General features: G+C 50.3%; 1 protein-coding gene across 1 annotated transcript in view; it reads right to left on the reverse strand.

Moving 5' to 3' along the window:
- Positions 1-4,827: 4,827 nt before the first annotated feature.
- Positions 4,828-19,491, reverse strand: part of Srp68 (signal recognition particle 68) — a 31,073-nt gene continuing 16,409 nt past the window's right edge. Inside the window, exons 9-16 of the mRNA XM_050140207.1 lie at positions 15,974-16,072; positions 14,821-14,885; positions 11,052-11,208; positions 9,586-9,680; positions 8,568-8,697; positions 6,599-6,674; positions 6,147-6,199; positions 4,828-5,592 (exon numbers count right to left, since the gene is read on the reverse strand). Coding sequence (XP_049996164.1) covers positions 5,365-5,592; positions 6,147-6,199; positions 6,599-6,674; positions 8,568-8,697; positions 9,586-9,680; positions 11,052-11,208; positions 14,821-14,885; positions 15,974-16,072 — 903 coding nt within the window. The 3' untranslated portion in view covers positions 4,828-5,364. The remainder of the gene's footprint in view (positions 5,593-6,146; positions 6,200-6,598; positions 6,675-8,567; positions 8,698-9,585; positions 9,681-11,051; positions 11,209-14,820; positions 14,886-15,973; positions 16,073-19,491) is intronic.

A 19,491-nucleotide genomic window follows, 5' to 3' on the forward strand; every position in this document is an offset into this window, starting at 1 on the left:
TGTATAGGAGGCTGGCCTTGAAATCACAAAGATTCACCTGCCTCTGCTTCACCCTAGTAAGTGTTGGGATTAAAGGCGTGTGCCACAGCCGCCTGTCTCCCTGCTCTTTTTTTTATTTGTCTTTTACTGCTGGGGATGAAGTTCAGTTGGCAGAGTGCCCGCCTGGCACTCGTGAGGCCTAGGGTTCAATACGCCGCACTGCATAAAGCCTGCGCGGTAACACTTGAGGTGCAAGCACTGGAGTGACCGAGGCAGGGAGACAGCAGTTCAAGGTCACCAGCTGGAGCTGCGTGAATCCCTGTCTTAAAAATAAATAACTAGGGGCTGGAGAGGTGGTTCAGCAGTTAAGAGCACTCACTGGCTACTCTTCCAGGGGACCCAGGCTCAATCCCCAGCACACATGTGGTGGCTCACAACTGTCTGTGACTCCAGTTCCAAGGGATCTGATGCCCTCTTCTGCCCTGAGCATTGCATGGATGTTGTGCATATGAAAGCATGCAATAAAGCATTCACATAAAAATTGAAAAAATAAAGCCAGGTGTTGGTGGCGCAGGCCTTTAATCCCAGCACTCGGGAGGCAGAGGCAGGCAGATCTCTGTGAGTTCGAGGCCAGCCTGGTCTACAAGAGCTAGTTCCAGGACAGGCACCAAAAAGCTACAGAGAAACCCTGTCTCGAAAAACCTAAAATAAAATAAAATTTAAAATAAATAAATACATGGTGACGGGGGTGGGGGGTGGGGAAGCTTTGTTAATCAATCACCCCTAAGAAGTGGAACCTAATTAAGGCGTGGCTACCTGGAGCCCAGGGAAGAAGAACTGGGACGGACCAGGTGCTCGCACTTACTGGGTGATTCCCGCGGGACACAGCGGAACTTGGACTTCCCATTCTCATGGCGTGAGTTTCCCCTTATAAAAAGTAAAAATATAATTGTTTATCTTCAAGCTGGCCTAGTTATTTCACGAGTCAAGTTAACATTTACAACGTGGCTTTAGTGAACTCACTACTACAGGTGAGGCTTGCATCTGTGGCTCCCATTGGAATTCTCTGGGATACAGGTGGGTGTATTGACAAGGCTTGTTACCCCAGTACAAGGTCAGGGGTTCAAGGTTCAAAGTTCAGCTATGTAACAACTTCAAAGCCAGTCAGGCCTCCATGACCACCACAAAACAAAAATTCTATAGCACAAGCCAGGAATACATCCTGTACCATTGAGGCAGAGGCAGGAGGATTGATACCGACTTTGAGGCCAAGCTGGTCTACGTAGTGAGTTCTAGGACAGCCTGGGCTTCATGCCAAGACCCTCTCTAAAACCGAGAAAGAAACAAGAACAAGAAGACTCAGAAGCGTAGGTCTGACTACGAGCAGGTGTCCACTTCCACCCCTGTAGGTCATGGCTTCTGGTCCTCTCTGTCCCTTGCCCTGCATCCTCCTCTGTGGATCCAGAGGTTGGAGATCAGATGATTCCCAGAGTGTTCCAGCCCTCTCCCTGTGACTTTGGTGGCGGTGTGCTCATGCCCCCAGTCTGCAACACCAGCTACGGGGCCTATGGGGTCTGAGGAGGGCTGAGCAGACCGGGAACCACACAGCACAGCTAAGTACAAGTGCAGCCAGGCCCTGACGGGGTACTTGGCAAAGACGCCAGGGCTCAAGCCTCTTCCAGCTCAGGGGCTCCTTCAGAGGACCTCATACCCTGGAAGAAGATGGAGGCGATCCTCTTTTTCCTGGAAGTAGGAAATGGTCCTTAGTTTGCACAGGATCTGCCCTCTGACCTTTGAATAACCTGAATGACTTCCTTCTGTTATGCTCCTTGCCCCAGTGAGGAACAGAGGAGCCGCCCACCAAGTCCTCCAACTGGGCCTAGAGAGGACAGCCGGGTGGGGGAGTTGGGAGAAGCCTCCTTCCATCCGTCTTTCATCAGATGCACAAGGTTGGGCCACAGGAATCTGCAGGGCTGTCTGCGGGAGGTTCTTTTGGCGGGGTGTCTGATAAAGTGGAATGCCAGAGGAAGGGCTGCCTGGGGAGGAGCAGAAGGTGGCACAGCCCCCCTGACCGAGACAGCACCAGGACTGTGTGGAGGGCGCTGTGGCTCTTCGCTCAGGGCCTTCTACACCAAGTAACTAGAAACAGAAAAACCACCCAGGGCTGCCAGGCTTCACCCAACCACAGCGCCCAGGGCAGTAACCCACGGTGGAAGGAGAGGACCCTTGAAAGTTGCCTCTGACCTCCACACCCACACCACGGAATGTGTGCACCCCTCCTGATAAGAGGAAATCAATTTAAATGTGTCATTTGAGATTAGTTTTGGAAACTACACGTTAACAATAACCCTGTAGACATTTGAGGCCTCACACGCACATGGGGACAGCTGGGCTTCCCGCCTACCCACGAGTGCCCCTGACCACAGATGTTTCCAGGCTCTGCAGACCTCTGGCAGCCACCAGGCAAGTGTGTCTAAGGCTAAAAGAGCAGCAGGTTGGATTGTTCCAATCGGCGCCGTCAGGGTACAGGCAGCTCTCAGTTTATCCTCTCGTGCTTTGGGGCACCCCATAAATTCTGCAGCTCAATCTGCTTTCCGTCTCCTTCGTAGCAACAACTGTCTTCAAAATAAAAATAAGTAAGTCAGAAGCAGCACATAGCTTTGCTATCTTTGGGTATTTTCTCTGCCTTCAGAAGGTGCTGAAAAAAAAAAAAAAAAAAAAAAAAAGAAGGTGCTGAGCTCTCGGGGCCATAGAGAGCAAGGGGCTGCGTAGAATCCCGCGAGCGACTGGCTGCTCTGTGTAATTAATGGTGTGCCGTCATGGCGGATGACAGTGAGCAGGGCCCTTCTCTCCTGGACAGGGTGAAGCCAGCACCCCAGCTTTTAGGAAGAAGCACTTCCTGCAGTCCAGGGCCACTGTGAGAAAAGGACTGCTTGGTCATCACGGGCTGTCACCTCACTGCCTGGGTATGAGGCTCAGTCGCTAGCAGGGCAAGGACACTGGAGTCAAGCCTGGCAGTGTCTTACTGCAAGCAGGGGTTCCAAAAATTTACTCTTGACAGGCTCCAAAGCTATAGGGAAACCCTGTCTTGGAACACATACACACCAAAAACAAAACAAAAAAAAACACACACACACACACACACACACAAAACAAACACCGCAGGACTAGCTTATCCCTGGAGTCCCCTGTCAATCAGGAAGATAAAAGACAGACAGGGACAGGAGTCCTTTTAGGAAGGGAAGTGAGCCACAATAGAACAGGGCCCACTTCCTGGGCCTAAGGACTGTGACTCAATCTGCATGAATGTCCATGAGTCCCGCCAATATGAAAAATTTATGAGCTAGAGACCTCAGTTCTGACCCCCGCCAAGCCCGTTTTCTTACGTAAATACACTGTGTCCCAAAAGCAATGTTCTACATCATCATGTCATGGTCAGCATGAGGTTGGCAATGGCCAGTGTTTTTCAGGGAGCTGAAGGCAGAGACACTGGGAGGAAGGAAAAACCACTGAAGCATCCTGAAGAGCACCCCCAGAACAGTGTGTGTGCGCGCGCGCCTCTATCTCTACCACTGGGGAACGAGAGGGGCTGCGGGGTGAGAACGAGACAGAGAACCCTCTCTCTTCCTAGGAAGATGAGGAAAACCGAGTCACAGCAGAAAAGACTCTTCAACTCTGTCCCTCATGGTGCGTAGACACTGGCACAAGATGGACTGAAGGCTTCCTGCACAGCAGGGCCTTGGAGCAGAGAATAAGTCAAAGGGGCAGAGGATGCGTGCAGGGAAATGCAGAGCTGATGTGGGATCCCCTCTGTATTCTGTGAATATCACTGGTTAATAAAGGAACTGCTCTAGGCCTATAGCAGAGCTGTAGGGGAACAGGGCTAGATGGGGGGGGGGAACTAAACTGAATGCTGGGAGAAAGGAGGCGGAGTCAGAGAGAAGCCATGGAGCTGCTGCTGGAGACAAACGCACTGAAACTTGGTGATGCACAGGTTAATGGAGATGGGTTAAATTAAGATCTAAGAGTTAGCCAATAAGAAGCTAGAGCTAATGGGCCAAGCAGTGATTTAATTAATACAGTTTCTGTATGGTTATTTCAGGGCTGAGTGGGCCCCTCCCTCCAACACAGAGCCATGGCCACGGCCTGTGCTGCTGTAGTACCAAGAAGTAGGGTAGACCCAGTGTGTGCAGGACCTGGGCTCCATCACCAATCCCCAAAGAAAACGATATGACCTGGCACCCCCTCGCCCATCGCACTAAAGCCAGCTGTCAGCTCTTGTCAGCCATCTTGCTCTATCTTTAGAGCGAGGGAAGGGAGGGAGGCAAGGGGGGGGGCAAAGGAAATTCTTAAATCACAAGCAGATAGTTAAACTTCAAAACAAAAAAATAATCTGAGTCCCAGAACAGACAAAATTATATGTAATAAACAGCTTTGAGGCTCCCTGATGCCCAAGTAATTGCCTAAGGCGTCTCCGGGAACCCGGCATGTTTCCTCCACCCAGTATGCAGGTATGCATGCTGGGATACAGTCTACCCTCACTCCATCCAGTGTGTTCTGGTCTGAACCACAGGGAGCCAACATTTCATTCCTGGTGGATTCCCCCCTCTCCATGGCAGAACAAAGAACCTTTGCTCTCCAAAGGGACTCGACAGGTTTATTCTTTCTTACACCGCTTGTTGGGATGTCCATTATTGATGCTGTAGCAGAAATTAGAGAAAAGTATGTCCACAGAAAACAGTGACGGGGTATGGAGGAAGAGGATGGAAGTGGGATGGCATCTGCACTCACAGATGAGCACTCTGACAGCGGCCGATGAGGGAAGACATGGAAAGAATGGGCACAGTCTCCATCATCTTTGTCTTTTAATAGAAGATTTGGTTTCATTGTTTACGTGTAACATAGTTAAAAATAGAGAGCTCTGCTTGTTCTCGGAGGAGGGGTAAGGCTGACCGTAATCCTGGGGTACACTGCCCATGTTTCAGTCACTGACAGACTTCAGGGGATTCTGGATGCTCACAGAAAGGAGGAGTTTGTTTCAAATCCATTGGACTGAGGACCGAGGACAAACACTCCCAAGACCCCCAGAGTCTGGTACGGAACCCCCAAACACATTGACCAAAAGTGATCAGCCATGGCTTACAAGGGCCAGGACAGCAGCAGTCCCCAGGAGGCACAGGGGACAGAGACCGCGACTCTGGGCCCAGCAGATGACAGGTTATGAAAGTAAGTCACAAACACACAAGATGTAGGGACTCAGGGCTGAGATGCTGAGCTCTGCCCGCCAGCCATTTGTAGACCTGGATTTAATGCCATGGAACTCGTTGGGTCTGTCTCACAATATAGAGTAAGTCAGGGCCTCCCTGCCCCCGAGGAAGAGCCTGGTTAGCTCCTGAATCCAAAGATGCCCTTGATGTATCCTGTGAGGCCACTCTTGGTCTTCTGCTCCAACTTGTCCTCAAGAGGGGGGAAGGCCACGTGGTTGAGGGCCAGGTCAAAGAACAAAGGCTTGCAGGGGATGGGCTGGAACCCGGGTGGGAAGTGCACGAGGTTGGCTTGCTTGGTGACAAGGGAAGGGTCCAGGCAAAAGGTCTCAAACCGTTCAACCAGAGGCTGGAAGACAGATCAGAATGTTCATCAGAAGGCCCACAGTGGCATGCTTACTGTGCTGGGCACGCAGCTTACATGTGCTTTCTTTCAGTCTCAGTTTGTATGGGCACATGCAAACACATGCCTGATGCCTACACAGCATGTTCCTAACTTACCTTTTATTATTGTTACTATTATTATTTTTGCTTCTTTCTTGTATTATGAATGTTTTGCCTGAACATACCACCCGCATGCCTAGTGCCTGCAGAAGTCAGAAGAGGGCTTTAGCTCCCCTGGAACTGAACTTAGGGATGGTTATGAACCTTCACATGGCTACATGAAATCAAACCTGGGGGTCTGCAAGAGCAACAAGCGCTCTTGACTGCTCTCACTCCAGCCGCACGCCCCCAGCTTTCATTATTTACTGACACTGAGGCAAGACTGTTCTCTACTTCCCTGGGGACATGGACAACTAGCAAGACATCTGAGTCGTCTGTGCAAGAAAAGGGAAGAATTGGGAGTTCCTAGAATCGGGGTGGAGTGTCCTCCTACTCCCCAAAATGCCACAGCTGCCTTACCTTATTGTCTTTGACTTGAGAAGAGGGCTCTGCTTGATGGGAGTCATTTGCATCTGAAAATTTCACAGGGATTCAGTAAGGATGGGGACTCCGCACATGCTTGCCACATAAGGCTTTCCACCACGGTGGTCAGCATGGCTCTAAATACCGAGCAAAGCCCGTCAGCAGGGACAGAGAGAGTGAGGCTTCCCTCCTGGTTGAAGAAGGGGAATAAACAGTGACAAAGCCCAGATCTACTATGGTTAATCCCTAGGAGCTGTGGGGTTTGGAAGATGCTGAAGAGAGGGGCAGCGACCGGGCTTTTCCAATCCCTCTGCACAGTCAGTGCCTTGTGTGGTAGACAATAAGGCCAGGAAATAGCAGTCTTAAGAGAGTAACCCAAACAATGCTTTCTATGGTAAACCAGTGGTGTGGGTGTGGAGGAAGAGTGACAGAAGTCTGGGGCAGCTCACCCAGGATGGCTGCAGCCTGCAGTGAGCACTTCTCCGACCGCACTTGAGTGATGAGCTCTTGCACATCAGGCAGGTCCTGCAGTAACAGACAACACACACTCACCAGCAGGCCAGGCGGAGCAGCAGCCTCATGAGCCTGTGCTAGGTGACCCCACTGGGGCTCTGTGAGACTTTTTAGACTTAAAAAAAAGAAAAAGAAAAAGTCAGTCAGGCAGTGGTGCTACATGCCTTTAAAATCCCAGTACTTGGGGAGAAGCAGATCTTTGAGTTTGAGGTCAGCCCGGCCTACAAGAGCGAGTTCTGGGACCCTGTTTCAAAAACAAACAAACAAAAAACCAAAAAAAAAAAAAAAAAGTCTCTACTAGCCTGGTGGCTAATGCTGTAATCGCAGCACCTGGGAGGTAGAGGCAGGAGAACCAAGTTCAAGGGAAAGGCCGACACAGCTGAAAACAATGCCCACCCAAAAGAGCATCCGCACCCTGCTGGTCAAGCTCAATGCAGCCTGTAGCCCAGGCCCGACACCTAGAGTGTATACAACTGCTAACTTAATCTTCAGGAGCACGTGGGGGAGCTCTGGACGTCCAGCTGGCAAATGAGAGCCCCTCCATGTCAAGGGCAAATGCTGGGCCACCCCCCAAGAACAAGGGTGGTATGCCCAGGCCTCACCCAGCTCACCTCTCTGCAGTTGCCTCCCCCTCCCCCTCCTTCAGAGACAAGGGTCTCACTAAGGCTCCAAGGTTGGCTAAACTCATGGTGCTTCTCCTGCCTCAGCCTCCCCAGTGCTGTGACTACAGATGGAAGCCATGATGCCAGCCTGCCCCACCACTTCCTTTTGTTTTTTGAGACAGGGTTTCTCTGTGTAGTCCTGGTTGTCCCGGAACTCACTCTGTAGACCAGGCTGGCCTTAAACTCACACAGATCCACCTGTCTCCCGAGTGCTGGGATTAAGGGCGTGTGCTGCCGCTTCTACCATGCTGACGTGGCCGTGTTCTCACCCATCCCTCCTCTCTCTCAAATATTACTGGCCTCTGACATCGCCCTCATCATGCTGAGGACTGAAGTCCGGGACTTGAGCACTCTGAACAATGCAGGTTCAGTTGTCTCCACAAACAGTGAGCCAGACTGTGGCTGCAACAACCCATGTGCTCTCCAGAGGGCAAAGCCAGGCTCTCTGGGCATGGTGTTTTGTGCACACACAGCAGCCACTCTGTGCTGGCCTGGCCTGTGACCACACCAGTAACACCCGCTTTGCTTCTAAACAGGCTCTGCTTACAGAACATGGATTCCTCTACGTAGCCAGCTATTGCTTATTTAACCTTTTAAGGTCTACACATTATGCAGCCCAGGTTGGCCTGGAACTCAAGCTCCTCCTGCCTCCACTGCCTGCGTGCTGGACAGCAGGCTGCAAGTGCTGGAGACTGCATCCCAAAGGCAGCCAGTCCCTAGCAGGTGTTATGCAGGAAGAAGGTCACGGCTTGACATCAGAATCACCATGGAGCTTCAAAAACTCCAGTGTCCACTCCAGATCCCACCCCAGTCAAAACCAGAGCCTCTGATGAGGACACATCAATCTTTTAAAACTTTTGTCAGATGACTTCAATGAGTAGCCAATCTGAGAACAATACAAGGGTTTGTTTCTTTTTAATCGGAGAAGTGGCATTTTCTACTCTGTCTCTGTGGAGTCAAGGCTGGCTCTGAGCTTGCTCTGAAGCCTCGAGTAGCTTCACACTCCTAATCCTCAGCTTCAGCCTCTGCAGGGTAAGGTAACAGGTGTGCCCCACCACAGCTGGATGAAATGCTATCTGTCACAGCTACGTCCTCTTCAGGCCTAGAGCAGGGTAGGTCACACCACAGATGACTCAGGATGATGGGAGAGGAAGGGCTTCCTTAGAAGCCTCCAGCTGCTGTCTCCTCACAGACCCCGTACCCCTCACCGAAGCTTGGAAACAAGGAGAGATCACCAGCTCACCTTCAGGCTGTTCTTGAAGGCGCCCCCATCAGAACTGACTTCATTTGCGTACTTCAGAACCCTGTCATAGAGCACGAGGGCTTCGCTCCACTTCTTCACCAGCACATAGGACTGAGCAATGAAAAAACACCTGATGGGGAAAGAGTCACAGCGCTCTAAGGCAACAGTTGCTTGCCGCCAGGCTGCCCTTGCTGTCAGGCTCAATGTGAAATCTGGAAACAGGATTCTCAACTCTGGATCCTGGTCTGGGAAACCCCACCCTAGCCCTCAGCACACGTCAGCAATCAGGATGCTGGCACACTTCGGGAGCAATGCTGATCAGATCTAACAGGAACCCTCATTCACCGTTGCCTACATGTCTAAGACACAACTGTTTATCCATCCCTAATCAATCATTCACCGTTGCCCACATGTCTAAGACACAACTGTTTATCCATCCCTAATCAATCATTCACCGTTGCCTACACGTCTAAGACACAACTGTTTATCCATCTCTTTTCAAAAACCAAACCAAGATTTACGGGGCCCAACAGAACCTTAGTATTGCCCCTGATGAGCAAAGGCAGGGCGCCCTAGGGAGTCCAAGAGCAAGCGAGCCAGTGAAAGATGAGGGCGTGCACATGCTCCTCTGCCGTCTGCCTAGATCCCTGGCTTTGCTGAGTGTCCACTTCTGAGTGAGTCACACCTGGCCTCATCTCAGGAACTGAGATGCCCAGCTTCAACCTGCTCAGCTTGGGTTCCCTGAACCGGCTGTTCTACTAGTCCGCCAATGCCCTTTCCAATGCTTGGCTCTTCCAGTGCTTCCACTGGGAGGAAAGAAGCAAGAGAAGGGAAGCCCAAAGTCTCCCAGAATGCAGATGAAGAACTCTGAATTGACTGCTGCCATCTTTGCTGGGGACTCCCTATAAAAACTTCCTGTCAACACCGAGCGTCCTCCAATGACCGTGTGTCCCACAGGGCAGGACGGCTGCGAAGCTTACTGCTGCAGCAGAACCCTGCTCATCCTGAAGAACATTACCTGTAAGCTTTGAACACCAGGGTCTTGAGGCTTATCTCTTTCTGGAAGGTTCTATCTTCTTCTAAGCCAGGAAGCTGCAGCAATTCCACCAGATTCTGTACAACAGATGCAACAAGAAAATCCATAAGAGGAGCCTCAGAGTGATCCTGTCAGAAGACCTTCTAGGGACAGACAAGGGCAGAGACAGCGTCCACACTAGAACAGTAGGAATCAGGAAAGCGACCTGGCAGTGTGGGCCTGGTGTCCCCTCCGGTCCCCACACCAAAAGTGCATTTGTCCTTCACCATTCAACACCTCTCTCCAGCCTTCAGAGACTCCTCAGAACACACAGACCGGAACACCTTTAGACCGTCCACTCATCTGACAGGCAGTTGGTGTGTGCACGCATACACCTATACACCTACATGTATGCACGTGCACATGGAGGGCAGAAGTCAGCATCAGGCATCTTTCTCAACTCTTCTCTACTTTTCTTTTTTCTTCTTTTTGTTTTTATGTTTTCTTCTTCTTCTTTTTTTTTTTTTTCCTTTCAAGACAGGGTTTCTCTGTGTAACAGCCCTGGCTGTCCTGGCACTCACTCTGTAGACCAGGCTGTCTTCAAACTCACAGAGATCTACCTGCTTCTGCTTCCCAAGTGCTGGGATTAAAGGTGTGCGCCACCACCATCCGGCTTCTTTTTCTTGAGACAAGGTCTATTATGTAGCCCTGGCAGTCCTGGAACTCACTATGTCGACAGACCCAGCTGGCATCAGCCACAAACTAACAGATCCATCCACCTGCCTCTACCTCCCAAGTGCTGAGATTAAAGGTCCAGCACCATCTTTTTTTAAAAAAATGTTTTAGTTTTATTTATGTGTATGTGTGTTTGTGTATGCCACCTGTGCAGGTGCCCGAAGAGACCAGAGAAAAGTCAGATCCCCAGGGGCTGGAGCTACAGACGACTGTGAGTGAGGGTGTGACCTGAGTCCTGGGACCCAAACTCAGGTTCTCTGCAGAGGACTAAAGACTCAGGGTCCGCTGACCTTGAACTCACTACAGTTTGCATGGGCACCCCCAGTGTCAGGATCCCACTGAACTCACTACAGTTTGCATGAGCACCCCAGTGTCAAGATCCCACTGAACTCACTACAGTTTGCATGGGCACCCCAGTGTCAGGATCTCAGGTGTGACTCACCATGCCTGGCCTATGTGTAACAAGCTTACTAACTGACCAACTCTCAGTCGGTGACACAGTATGGATTCAGTCTGGATGCCCTCAGACCTTTGGAAAGTACTTAGTGAATGCCTGTGGGGGCATTTATCACCTCAAAGTGCCTGAAATATGGAGCACGAGGCTTCTGATTACTCCAAGACCTTTCTTTGTCTTCTGCTAGTCACTCCTGGCTCTCAACAGCCCTTCACTACCCAAATCATTTTGTGTTCAAGATAGCAGAGGGCAGGCTGCCTTTCCAGGCCCCAGGGGTTACCTGCAGAATGATGTCATAGAGCCTGATGAGGTCCTGAGGCCTGGGAGAGCGCTTGCTGTCGTCTTCTGGCTGCTGCTGCAGCAGAGCCTTGTGCAGCCCTTTAGCCATGTTCTCGTTCCGCCTGATGGCTGTTGACAGCTTGATGTAGGTCAGGTAGCTGCAATGCACATGCCAGTCATGTTCTGAGAAATACTGGAGAGACTGGGGACTGACTGGGGCAGTGGGGGTGGGGCTAGGGGCCACACGCAGGGTTCTCTGACCCTTCACACCCTTTCCCAAGGCCTCAGAGCTCCCAGTCTTCAGGAAGCAGCAGCCTGTCACCATGTGGCCCACTCACTCTGAGGCTACACATGGATGAGAAGGAGAAAGCTCAGTGGAGCGTGTGCAGAGCCGGGAGACCTCAGCCACAGTGGGCATAAAAGACACCAAGTGAAGAATAGGTAAAGAATGTTAAAATAACTGAAAAATTAAATTTGAGAAATAGGAGAGGTTATGAGAGAAATTTTCCTAAAAGTAGTTGCTATACACAAGTAGGTATAGGTTTACAAAGTTCCATGAAAATACAAAAGGTACTTGATTCCTGACTCATCATTTTTACACCAAAGCTGCCCTCCACAGCCTGAACCAGCCTTCTCTGCAGGTGGGAAGGTGACCTCAGGGCAAGGGCTTCACTGTCTTGCGTCCTCAGCCTGAGAGGCCCTGCTCCAGTCAGGAGGTGAGCTCAGCTCTGACTCTGGGCTCCACACACAGGTGTGGAGCTCTCTAGGAGCCTCTTTCTCCTCAGGCTGATTACACAGGATAACATCTTGGGCCAACCCTGTGTGATAATCAAGGATCGGGAGTCATCTGACAGTCAACTGACAATCACAAATACCAACCCCCCAAGACTGGAGATCAAGTACTACAAGGGAAGAGGGTGTGTGTGCGCGTGTGCGTGTGTTGTGTTTGGTATGGGGGCCTAAGGCAGGCATGCTAGGCAAACCTTGTCACCGAGTTACACTCTGCTGGGCCTCTGGGAGTTGAGTATTTACGAGAAGCATCCATTACTATCAACAGAGTCTCTCAGTAAACTCCACCTCTGCTGAAACAAAATAAACAACAACCAAACACAGGGGAGGAAGGACCACAGTTACTGTGTAAGTTCTAAGCAGTCAGCAAGAAACTTAAAAATTTCAAAGTCAAATACAAAGGGAAGTTGGGTGAGAAGTGGAATTTCAAGTAATATATCACTTTGTTTTTTCTTAAGGATACTCCTCGTTTTTCTCTGAGATGAAGCAGCAAGGCCCCGTGTGTTCTTCTACTAGTGCGACTTGATGGCCCAACACGCCTTTTAAAAAACATATCCAGGCCGGGCGGTGGTGGCGCACGCCTTTAATCCCAGCTCTCGGGAGAGGCAGAGGCAGGCAGATCTCTGTGAGTTCGAGACCAGCCTGGCCTACAAGAGCTAGTTCCAGGACAGGCTCCAAAACCACAGAGAGACCCTGTCTCGAAAAACAAAAAACAAAACAAAACAAAACAAATATCAAAAAACCTTATACTGAACAAGGTAACTATTTCAAAGGAAGAGAAAGAAAAATGAAGCTGACAAGAGAATTGAATCATGTGCATAAAAGAGCAAAAGGGGCCAGCACACTGGCTCAGGTCTGCAAGCCCAGCTCCTGGGAGGCTGAGAGGGAAGGACTGCTGGGAGTCAGAGGCAGGTCTGCCCTACAAAGCAAACTCCAGGCCAGGCCAGGCCGCAAACAAAGGCTGTTTCTAAAGCTAAACAAACAAACAAGTAGAAGAAAAGCAGCAGTCTTGTAAGAACATAAGCAAGCAGTTTGACACAGCCCTGCCCAGGGCACATTTGTTGCTGTGCCGCAGAAGCAGCAGCAAACACACAGTGGGACTGAAAGGGCCACAAGAACACAGATGGGTGGCCAATGACCAAGAGCACAGGAAAAAGCCAGGCACACTCTGGACTGATGCAGAGTTGCAGGTGTAATTAAGTTGAGCTGAGATGCTCAGAACAGTGGAGAGCCTGGGAGACAGAGGAAAGGGAGCTCTAGGTCACAGCAGCTCCAGAGGGACTGACTGAGGCTAGGATAGTGGTTCATGCCTCAAATTCCATGCAGAAGATCGAGGAGGAGGATTTGTTCTATCTAAAGAAGTTCCATTTGATGCTAGCCATCTATCTTGGTATCCACCAGCTGTTTGTCTCCAGTCCCTGGAAGGAAAGTCCTTCCCAGTAATCCTGACTCAGTGACCCCTCAAAATGTACAGCCGTGACTGTCTACTTGTTAGAAGTGTTTTTCTTTGCTTCTGTAACTTGCTTACAGACACCCAGAGACTGTTCTGAGTTGCCTTAGCCACTGAATCTGTCAGAACAGAAGAGTTTTTACTTGCTTGCCTAGATATCGAAGGTCTTTGTGTGGTTTTCCCCTTTAAAAGTCCTCCCTCACACCCCTCCTTCATAGCAATCTCAAACTTGGCTCAGAGACTGTTGGTCTTGCTAGCATCTAATAAATGTTTTAATTATAATTGGATTGAGTCTATAGTCTGTTCCCTGCGGTCAAACTTCATAACAGATTCTCAAGAATTTGAGGCCAGCCCAGGCTACCAGTGAGATCCTGCACAAAAACAAAACAAAACAAAAACAAAAATAACACACCCACACAAGCCAAGGCCTGTAGTAATAGATTAGCTAGCGAAGCTGCTGGCTACACAAACCTGGACCCCTGTATTCCTTCCTGGAACCCACGGAAAGGTGAGAGGAGAGAACCAGCTTCACAAAGTGTCCTCTGACCTTACATGCATGAACCCCCACAAACTCATCAAGTATGCACACAATTAAAAAAAAGTGAGGGCTGGGGAGGTGGATCTGTGGTTAAGAGCACTGGCTGCTCTTTCAGAGGACCCAGGTTCAATTCCCAACTCCCACATGGCAGCTCATAACCTTCTGTTAACTCCAGATCCAAAGGATCAACACACAGACATATATCCGGGTCAGACTCCGCGCGCGCGCGCACACACACACACACACACACACACACACAATGTATATATATGAAAACCAAACCAAAAGGCCCATTCAATGCCCCACAGCTTTAAACAGAACCATGCAAACAAAGACCAAACTAAACAGCAGCCAAGGACTAACTACTAGCTCTCTCTCCTGAGCAACACAGGCGCCCACTGAACAAGACAGAGAAGTACATGCAAATCCATGAAACTTTCTATTAAAAAAAAAAAAAAAAGCAAACAAGCAAGCAAGCTGGGTGGTGGTGGTGTTGCATGCCTTTAATTTTAATCCCAGCACCTGGGAGGTAGAGGCAGGTGAATTTCATTTTCTTTCTTTTGTCCTTTTTTTTTTTTGGTTGAGACAGGGTTTCTCTGTAGCTTTGGAGTCTGTCCTGGAACTAGCTCTTGTAGACCAGGCTAGCCACGAACTCACAGAGATCCGCCTGCCTCTGCCTCCCGAGTGCTGGGATTAAAGATATGTGCCACCACCGCCCGGCAAGCAGGTGGATTTCTATGAGTTCAAGACCAGCCTGGCTCTAGAAATAGATCTTCAGTTAGGAGCACTGGCTGCTCTTTAGAGGGCAGGGTTTGATTCCCAGCACCCACTCTGCAACACAGTAACTCACATCTAGTTCCAGTGGATCCAATGCCCTCTCTGGCCTCCACAGGCACAGGGACACATGTGATGCACAGATACACACGCAGGTACCCATACACATAACATGAAAATCTAAATTGGCACAAACACACAGAAGTCAACTCCCCTCACCTGTGCAGGTACTGGAGATTAGAAACCTTTCCCGACTCTCCATCGAGGGTATAATCTCTCTGTTTCTGAAAAGGTAAAGAAGTCAAAAAAGTAAAACCCACAGATTCAAGTGTCACACCCTCAGACAACATTACAACATGACAAGATTACCCAGTTGCCTTGAGTGACAGATGCTGAGCAACAGCCAGTTAGGGTTCCTGTCCTCTGTTCGGTGTTTTACCCCAAACACTCGGTTCAGAGTCCCCAGGTATGGGACACACACCTGCAGTCCTAGCTATCATGAGACTGAGAAAGGAAGGCCCACGTCTGTTCACAGTCCAGGACACCTAATGAGACGCTGGCTCAAACTAGCAAACACAAACAAAACCCAGAGACTTGCCTAGCACGCTCAAGACCCAGTGTATAGAACCATGAGACCACGGCACCACAGAGGGGCCCTTCAGACCCAGAGTAGGCTCCCCTGGCTCCCCTGCTCTGTCAGCTGAACGGCGGGAAGAGCCCCAGCGCAATCTGCATCCTTAACCGCCAGCATCCATGGAGATGCTACCGCATGAGGTAGAAGAGACTGCAGGTGTGAGTATTTAAGTGTTTTTCAATTACCCAACTGGCAATCCTCCTGCCTCTGTCTACAGAATGTTACAATTCTGCACCACCTCACCTTTATGGCCATCTCTGTGTAAGTTAAAATGCTGTGCAAGAACCAGTGTAAAGCAGTCATGGCTATCAATCTCTGCAAGCCCAGCTCTTGAGGGAACAAGAACTGAAGTCCACCTTGGGCTACATGCCTAGATTCTAAATTCTGCTTCAACAGAACCCTGACAGTGGAGTCATCAACAGGGAGAGACATTATACTGAGGACTAGAGTGTGGTGACCCAGAGATATCAAATGGTGCCTGAACGGATCACACCATGGAAAAGGGGAGCACCACACACCAGGAGTGCTCCTGGAGACAAGAGGCTGAAACCATGGGATGATCACTATGAAGAAGAGGCCATGAGAATGAAGTCATAAACCTGGAGCCCATAGGCCTCTTGTTAACAAGCTGATCAATCTGCAAACGCCCCAAAGGCTAATGGTGATGCAGGGGCCCTGAGCCACCCTGAGGACAGGACAGATGGGGAGGAGGCAGCGCCAGGCAGGAGATGGTCGCACCTGGTCAGGCTTGAGCTCTTCCCGCACGGCCTGCAGGGCATCTCGGCACTCACTGAGCATGGACTCGAACAGCCGCTCCTTTGTTTCTTCACTTTCAGCCTAAACAGTGGCAAATGCAGCAAAAGACCGTTCTGAGCAAAACGGAGGAGGGCACGGTAGTAATATGATCCTCCCACCGCACTAACACACTTACCTGACCCAAGATAGTCTTAGGTTTTTATTTTATTTTAAATAATGTGTGTGTGTGTGTGTGTATACACACACACACACACACACACACACACACACACACTTGTCTGTGTACATACAGTTCAGGTACCCATGGAGGCCAGGCGGCATCAGATCCCCTGGAGCTAGAGTTGTGAGCCACTTAACATACGTGATCTTAACTCCAGCCTCATGAATCCCTTAGCGTGTCACTTGTGCATATGATGTTCTTATCTGCCATATACTACGATGGAAACTACACAGGAAAGGTGAACACGCTGAAGATGGCCACATCTGCAGGAGTCACCTCAAGCTCCCAGGGCCCTGTGCTTGGAGTGTCTCCCCATCACAGAACGCACCTCCAATGATTCTGCGAAGGCCGTCACCAAGTGCCCGTGGGGGAGACTCCCCAGGATGCTGTTTCCTCACACTGAGGAAAGAACACAGCAGATGTCTCTTCCCCTTCTGTTGTCAAGCTGCTGCACGCCAACAGAACTGCCCTTTTATTGCTACAATGCCTTCCCTAGACGAAAACATCCCTCCCTCCACTGGTCCCAGTGACCAACACATGCACAACTAACTCCACTGTTCACTCTGGGGAACCAATGAGTTTATCTGGCTTACAGAGCAATGAGGGTGAGGGACCACAGGCAGGAATAGGTGACCTTAAAGCTCTCCCACTGGAAGGCTTGTGCCCAACAGGGGTAATGGCTCCTCCAAGCCTGGGCAGATGGAGTCCCCTCCCTCAGCCTTTCCCCCAAGGTCCTGTACTATTAGAGCAGAATTCATGCACCTGGTTGGGAAGGCGGCTGGATACTCAGGTGAGGGTGCTATGGCCCTACTGGCACCCTCCTTCTATAAGAAATGTGGACAGTCAGCAAGCTCACCTATGACAATCTCTTGTGGGCAGCCCCAGCCAAACTCCTGAATATGGCGCCAGCATGGCTCAGAGAGGCCTGCAAACACCTTTATAGATACGAGCCGATTTCTTTTAGAGTCAAGCACAAAACACATTACTAATCACTATCCCACCAAAAGATATTTCTCTTAAATGCCAGACTGAGTTGTCTTCTCTAGACGTCCTGATCCAGTGCCATACATATGTGGCCAACGCAGAACAGCTTTTGGGCAGAAATGATCGACAGGATCGAGTTGACGATCTTTGTACAAGTACTGGGCGTCACCCTCCGCTACACGGCCTGGATAGATGACCAAGTGATTCACTCACTGAATGCCTGCCACACCACATTATCCGCCCTAAAGAATCTGACAGAGCAGGGAACGACAAACAGCGGAAAGCACACAGACCCGTGCTACTGGCAGGCCCAGTGAAATGAAAACAGCAGCATTCCATGGTTATGTTTGACTTTCCACAGAACTAACAGTCAACCTGAAAAACATTAACATCTAACCAACCTCTCAGGAAGCCCAGCAGCCTGCCCAGAAGGCCCACTCCTGGAGGAGATGAAGGAGCTTAGAGAAAAAGCTCTACTTTCCAGAGTAAAGAATCTCCTCTGTGGATTGCCCAATGTAAACCAACAGACCCTTCCACTTACAGGTCACTTGACTTTCCTGTCCCTCACTAACTGGCGCCAAATCGGGGCCATGGCTTCCTGTAACTTGAAGGCAAACAAGGCCTCACCAGCTGGTTCCCGCAGCAGAGCAGCCTGCGGACCAGCACAGCGCAGGACGGACGGTGCTCTAGCCATGTTCCGCAGTGCGGCAGGCATCATGCATCAGCATTTAACTGAGATTTAAACGGAACAACCCAAGCACATCACAGTACTGTCTGTCCAGTGCAATTCCTCATAACCATCTAACCAAATTCTTTGTTTGCTTGTTTGAGACAGGGTTTCTATGTGTAGCCCTGGCTGCCTTGGAATTGCTCTATAGACCAGGTTGGCTTTGAACTCAAGAGATCCACCTGCCTCTGCCTCCCAGGTGCTGGGATTAAAGGCGTGTGCCACCACTGCTGGGCTCTAAATTTTCAATGTAAGATTTCGGTGGAACTGTGACAACTGAGTAAGACACATGACCACCCCGGCACCACTTAGGACTCAGTCAGCCGCAGCACGGTCAGCCCAGCACCTGTCTGAACCCACATATCTCACAGATCCACCAGAGCGCTCCTTTCAGATGGGTGGGGTTGTCTGACAGCGGGCAATAACGAGGCTCTGTCTTCCCTCCTATTGGTGAGAAATGTTAAAGGAAGCCAGAATGCTAGCCCTCTTCACAGCCGTCATCGGCGGTCAGATTTCCCACGGCTCCCACATGCTCTACACTGCATTTGGGGTTTCATGAACATTTTCCACAGTGAAGGAAAAGGCATGTCTGAAGGGGAAGACGTGTTTGTCATGTGCCACCCACACTGCTCAGTGACTCAGAGACCACCAAGTATCAGAGAACTTGTCATGAATCTTCCTGCCCAGGGCAAAATGTCTCCAAACAGGAAGTCTTTATGTATTAACAGCACATTTATTCTAGAACCTATACTTGATGCCAAGATGACTCCTGAAAGGAGGCACGCCTCCCGACATGCAGAGACAGGACTCCCTCTCCACATCCCAGCAGTCCCGTCTGCTGCGGAACCAGCAGGAATGTGCTCCACACATAAAGGGCAAACTCCCTGCGTAAGAATGTAGAGCTTGGCTGGACCCGGCTGCCAGGTGTGCCTATGGCATAGGGTCTGAAGCCTACTAGGTCAATCAGAAAATTCTAGATCTGTTTGATGAAACTCCAAGCGGGGGGGGGGGGGGGGGGGGGGGGGGGCACCTCGGGCTCTCTTCTCCAGCGGGGCATCCAGGCCAGCCGGGGCAAGGCCATTGGATTGGGCTCCAGCGTCTCCACTACTGAAGGGGTCCTGGGCTGTTTTCACTTGCAGGTAGGGACTGCTGAAGATGGTGCAGTGTGACTAAGAGACACACGAGGCAAGTCTAGCCACATTCCCCACCACACCCATAGGAGAAGCAAGGGCACAGGAACCAAGCCTCACCCCACACCCAGAGAGAGGTCCAGAAGACAGAAACACAAGGAAATACGCTAAAGAAAAGGTTTTGTTTGTTTGGGTTTTTCCTTTTTTTAGGAAAGGGTAAATGCTCTCAATCCTACTCAAGACATAAAAAATCAAATCTACTTATTTTGAGACTGGGTCTCACTGTGTAGCCCTGGATGGCCTGGAACTCACAGAAATCTGCCTGCTTCCGCTTCCCTAGTGGGAGGATTAGAAGGTGCTGGCCATGAAGCCGGAAGACCTGAGTGCAATACCTAGGAGCCACACAGTGGAAGGGGAAAACTGACTGCTTTTAAGTTGA

This window comes from Alexandromys fortis, unplaced genomic scaffold (assembly GCF_014885135.2).
Source record: "Alexandromys fortis isolate MF-2015 unplaced genomic scaffold, M_Fortis_MF-2015_v1.1 scaffold_39, whole genome shotgun sequence".
In the NCBI taxonomy this organism is placed as follows: domain Eukaryota; kingdom Metazoa; phylum Chordata; class Mammalia; order Rodentia; family Cricetidae; genus Alexandromys; species Alexandromys fortis.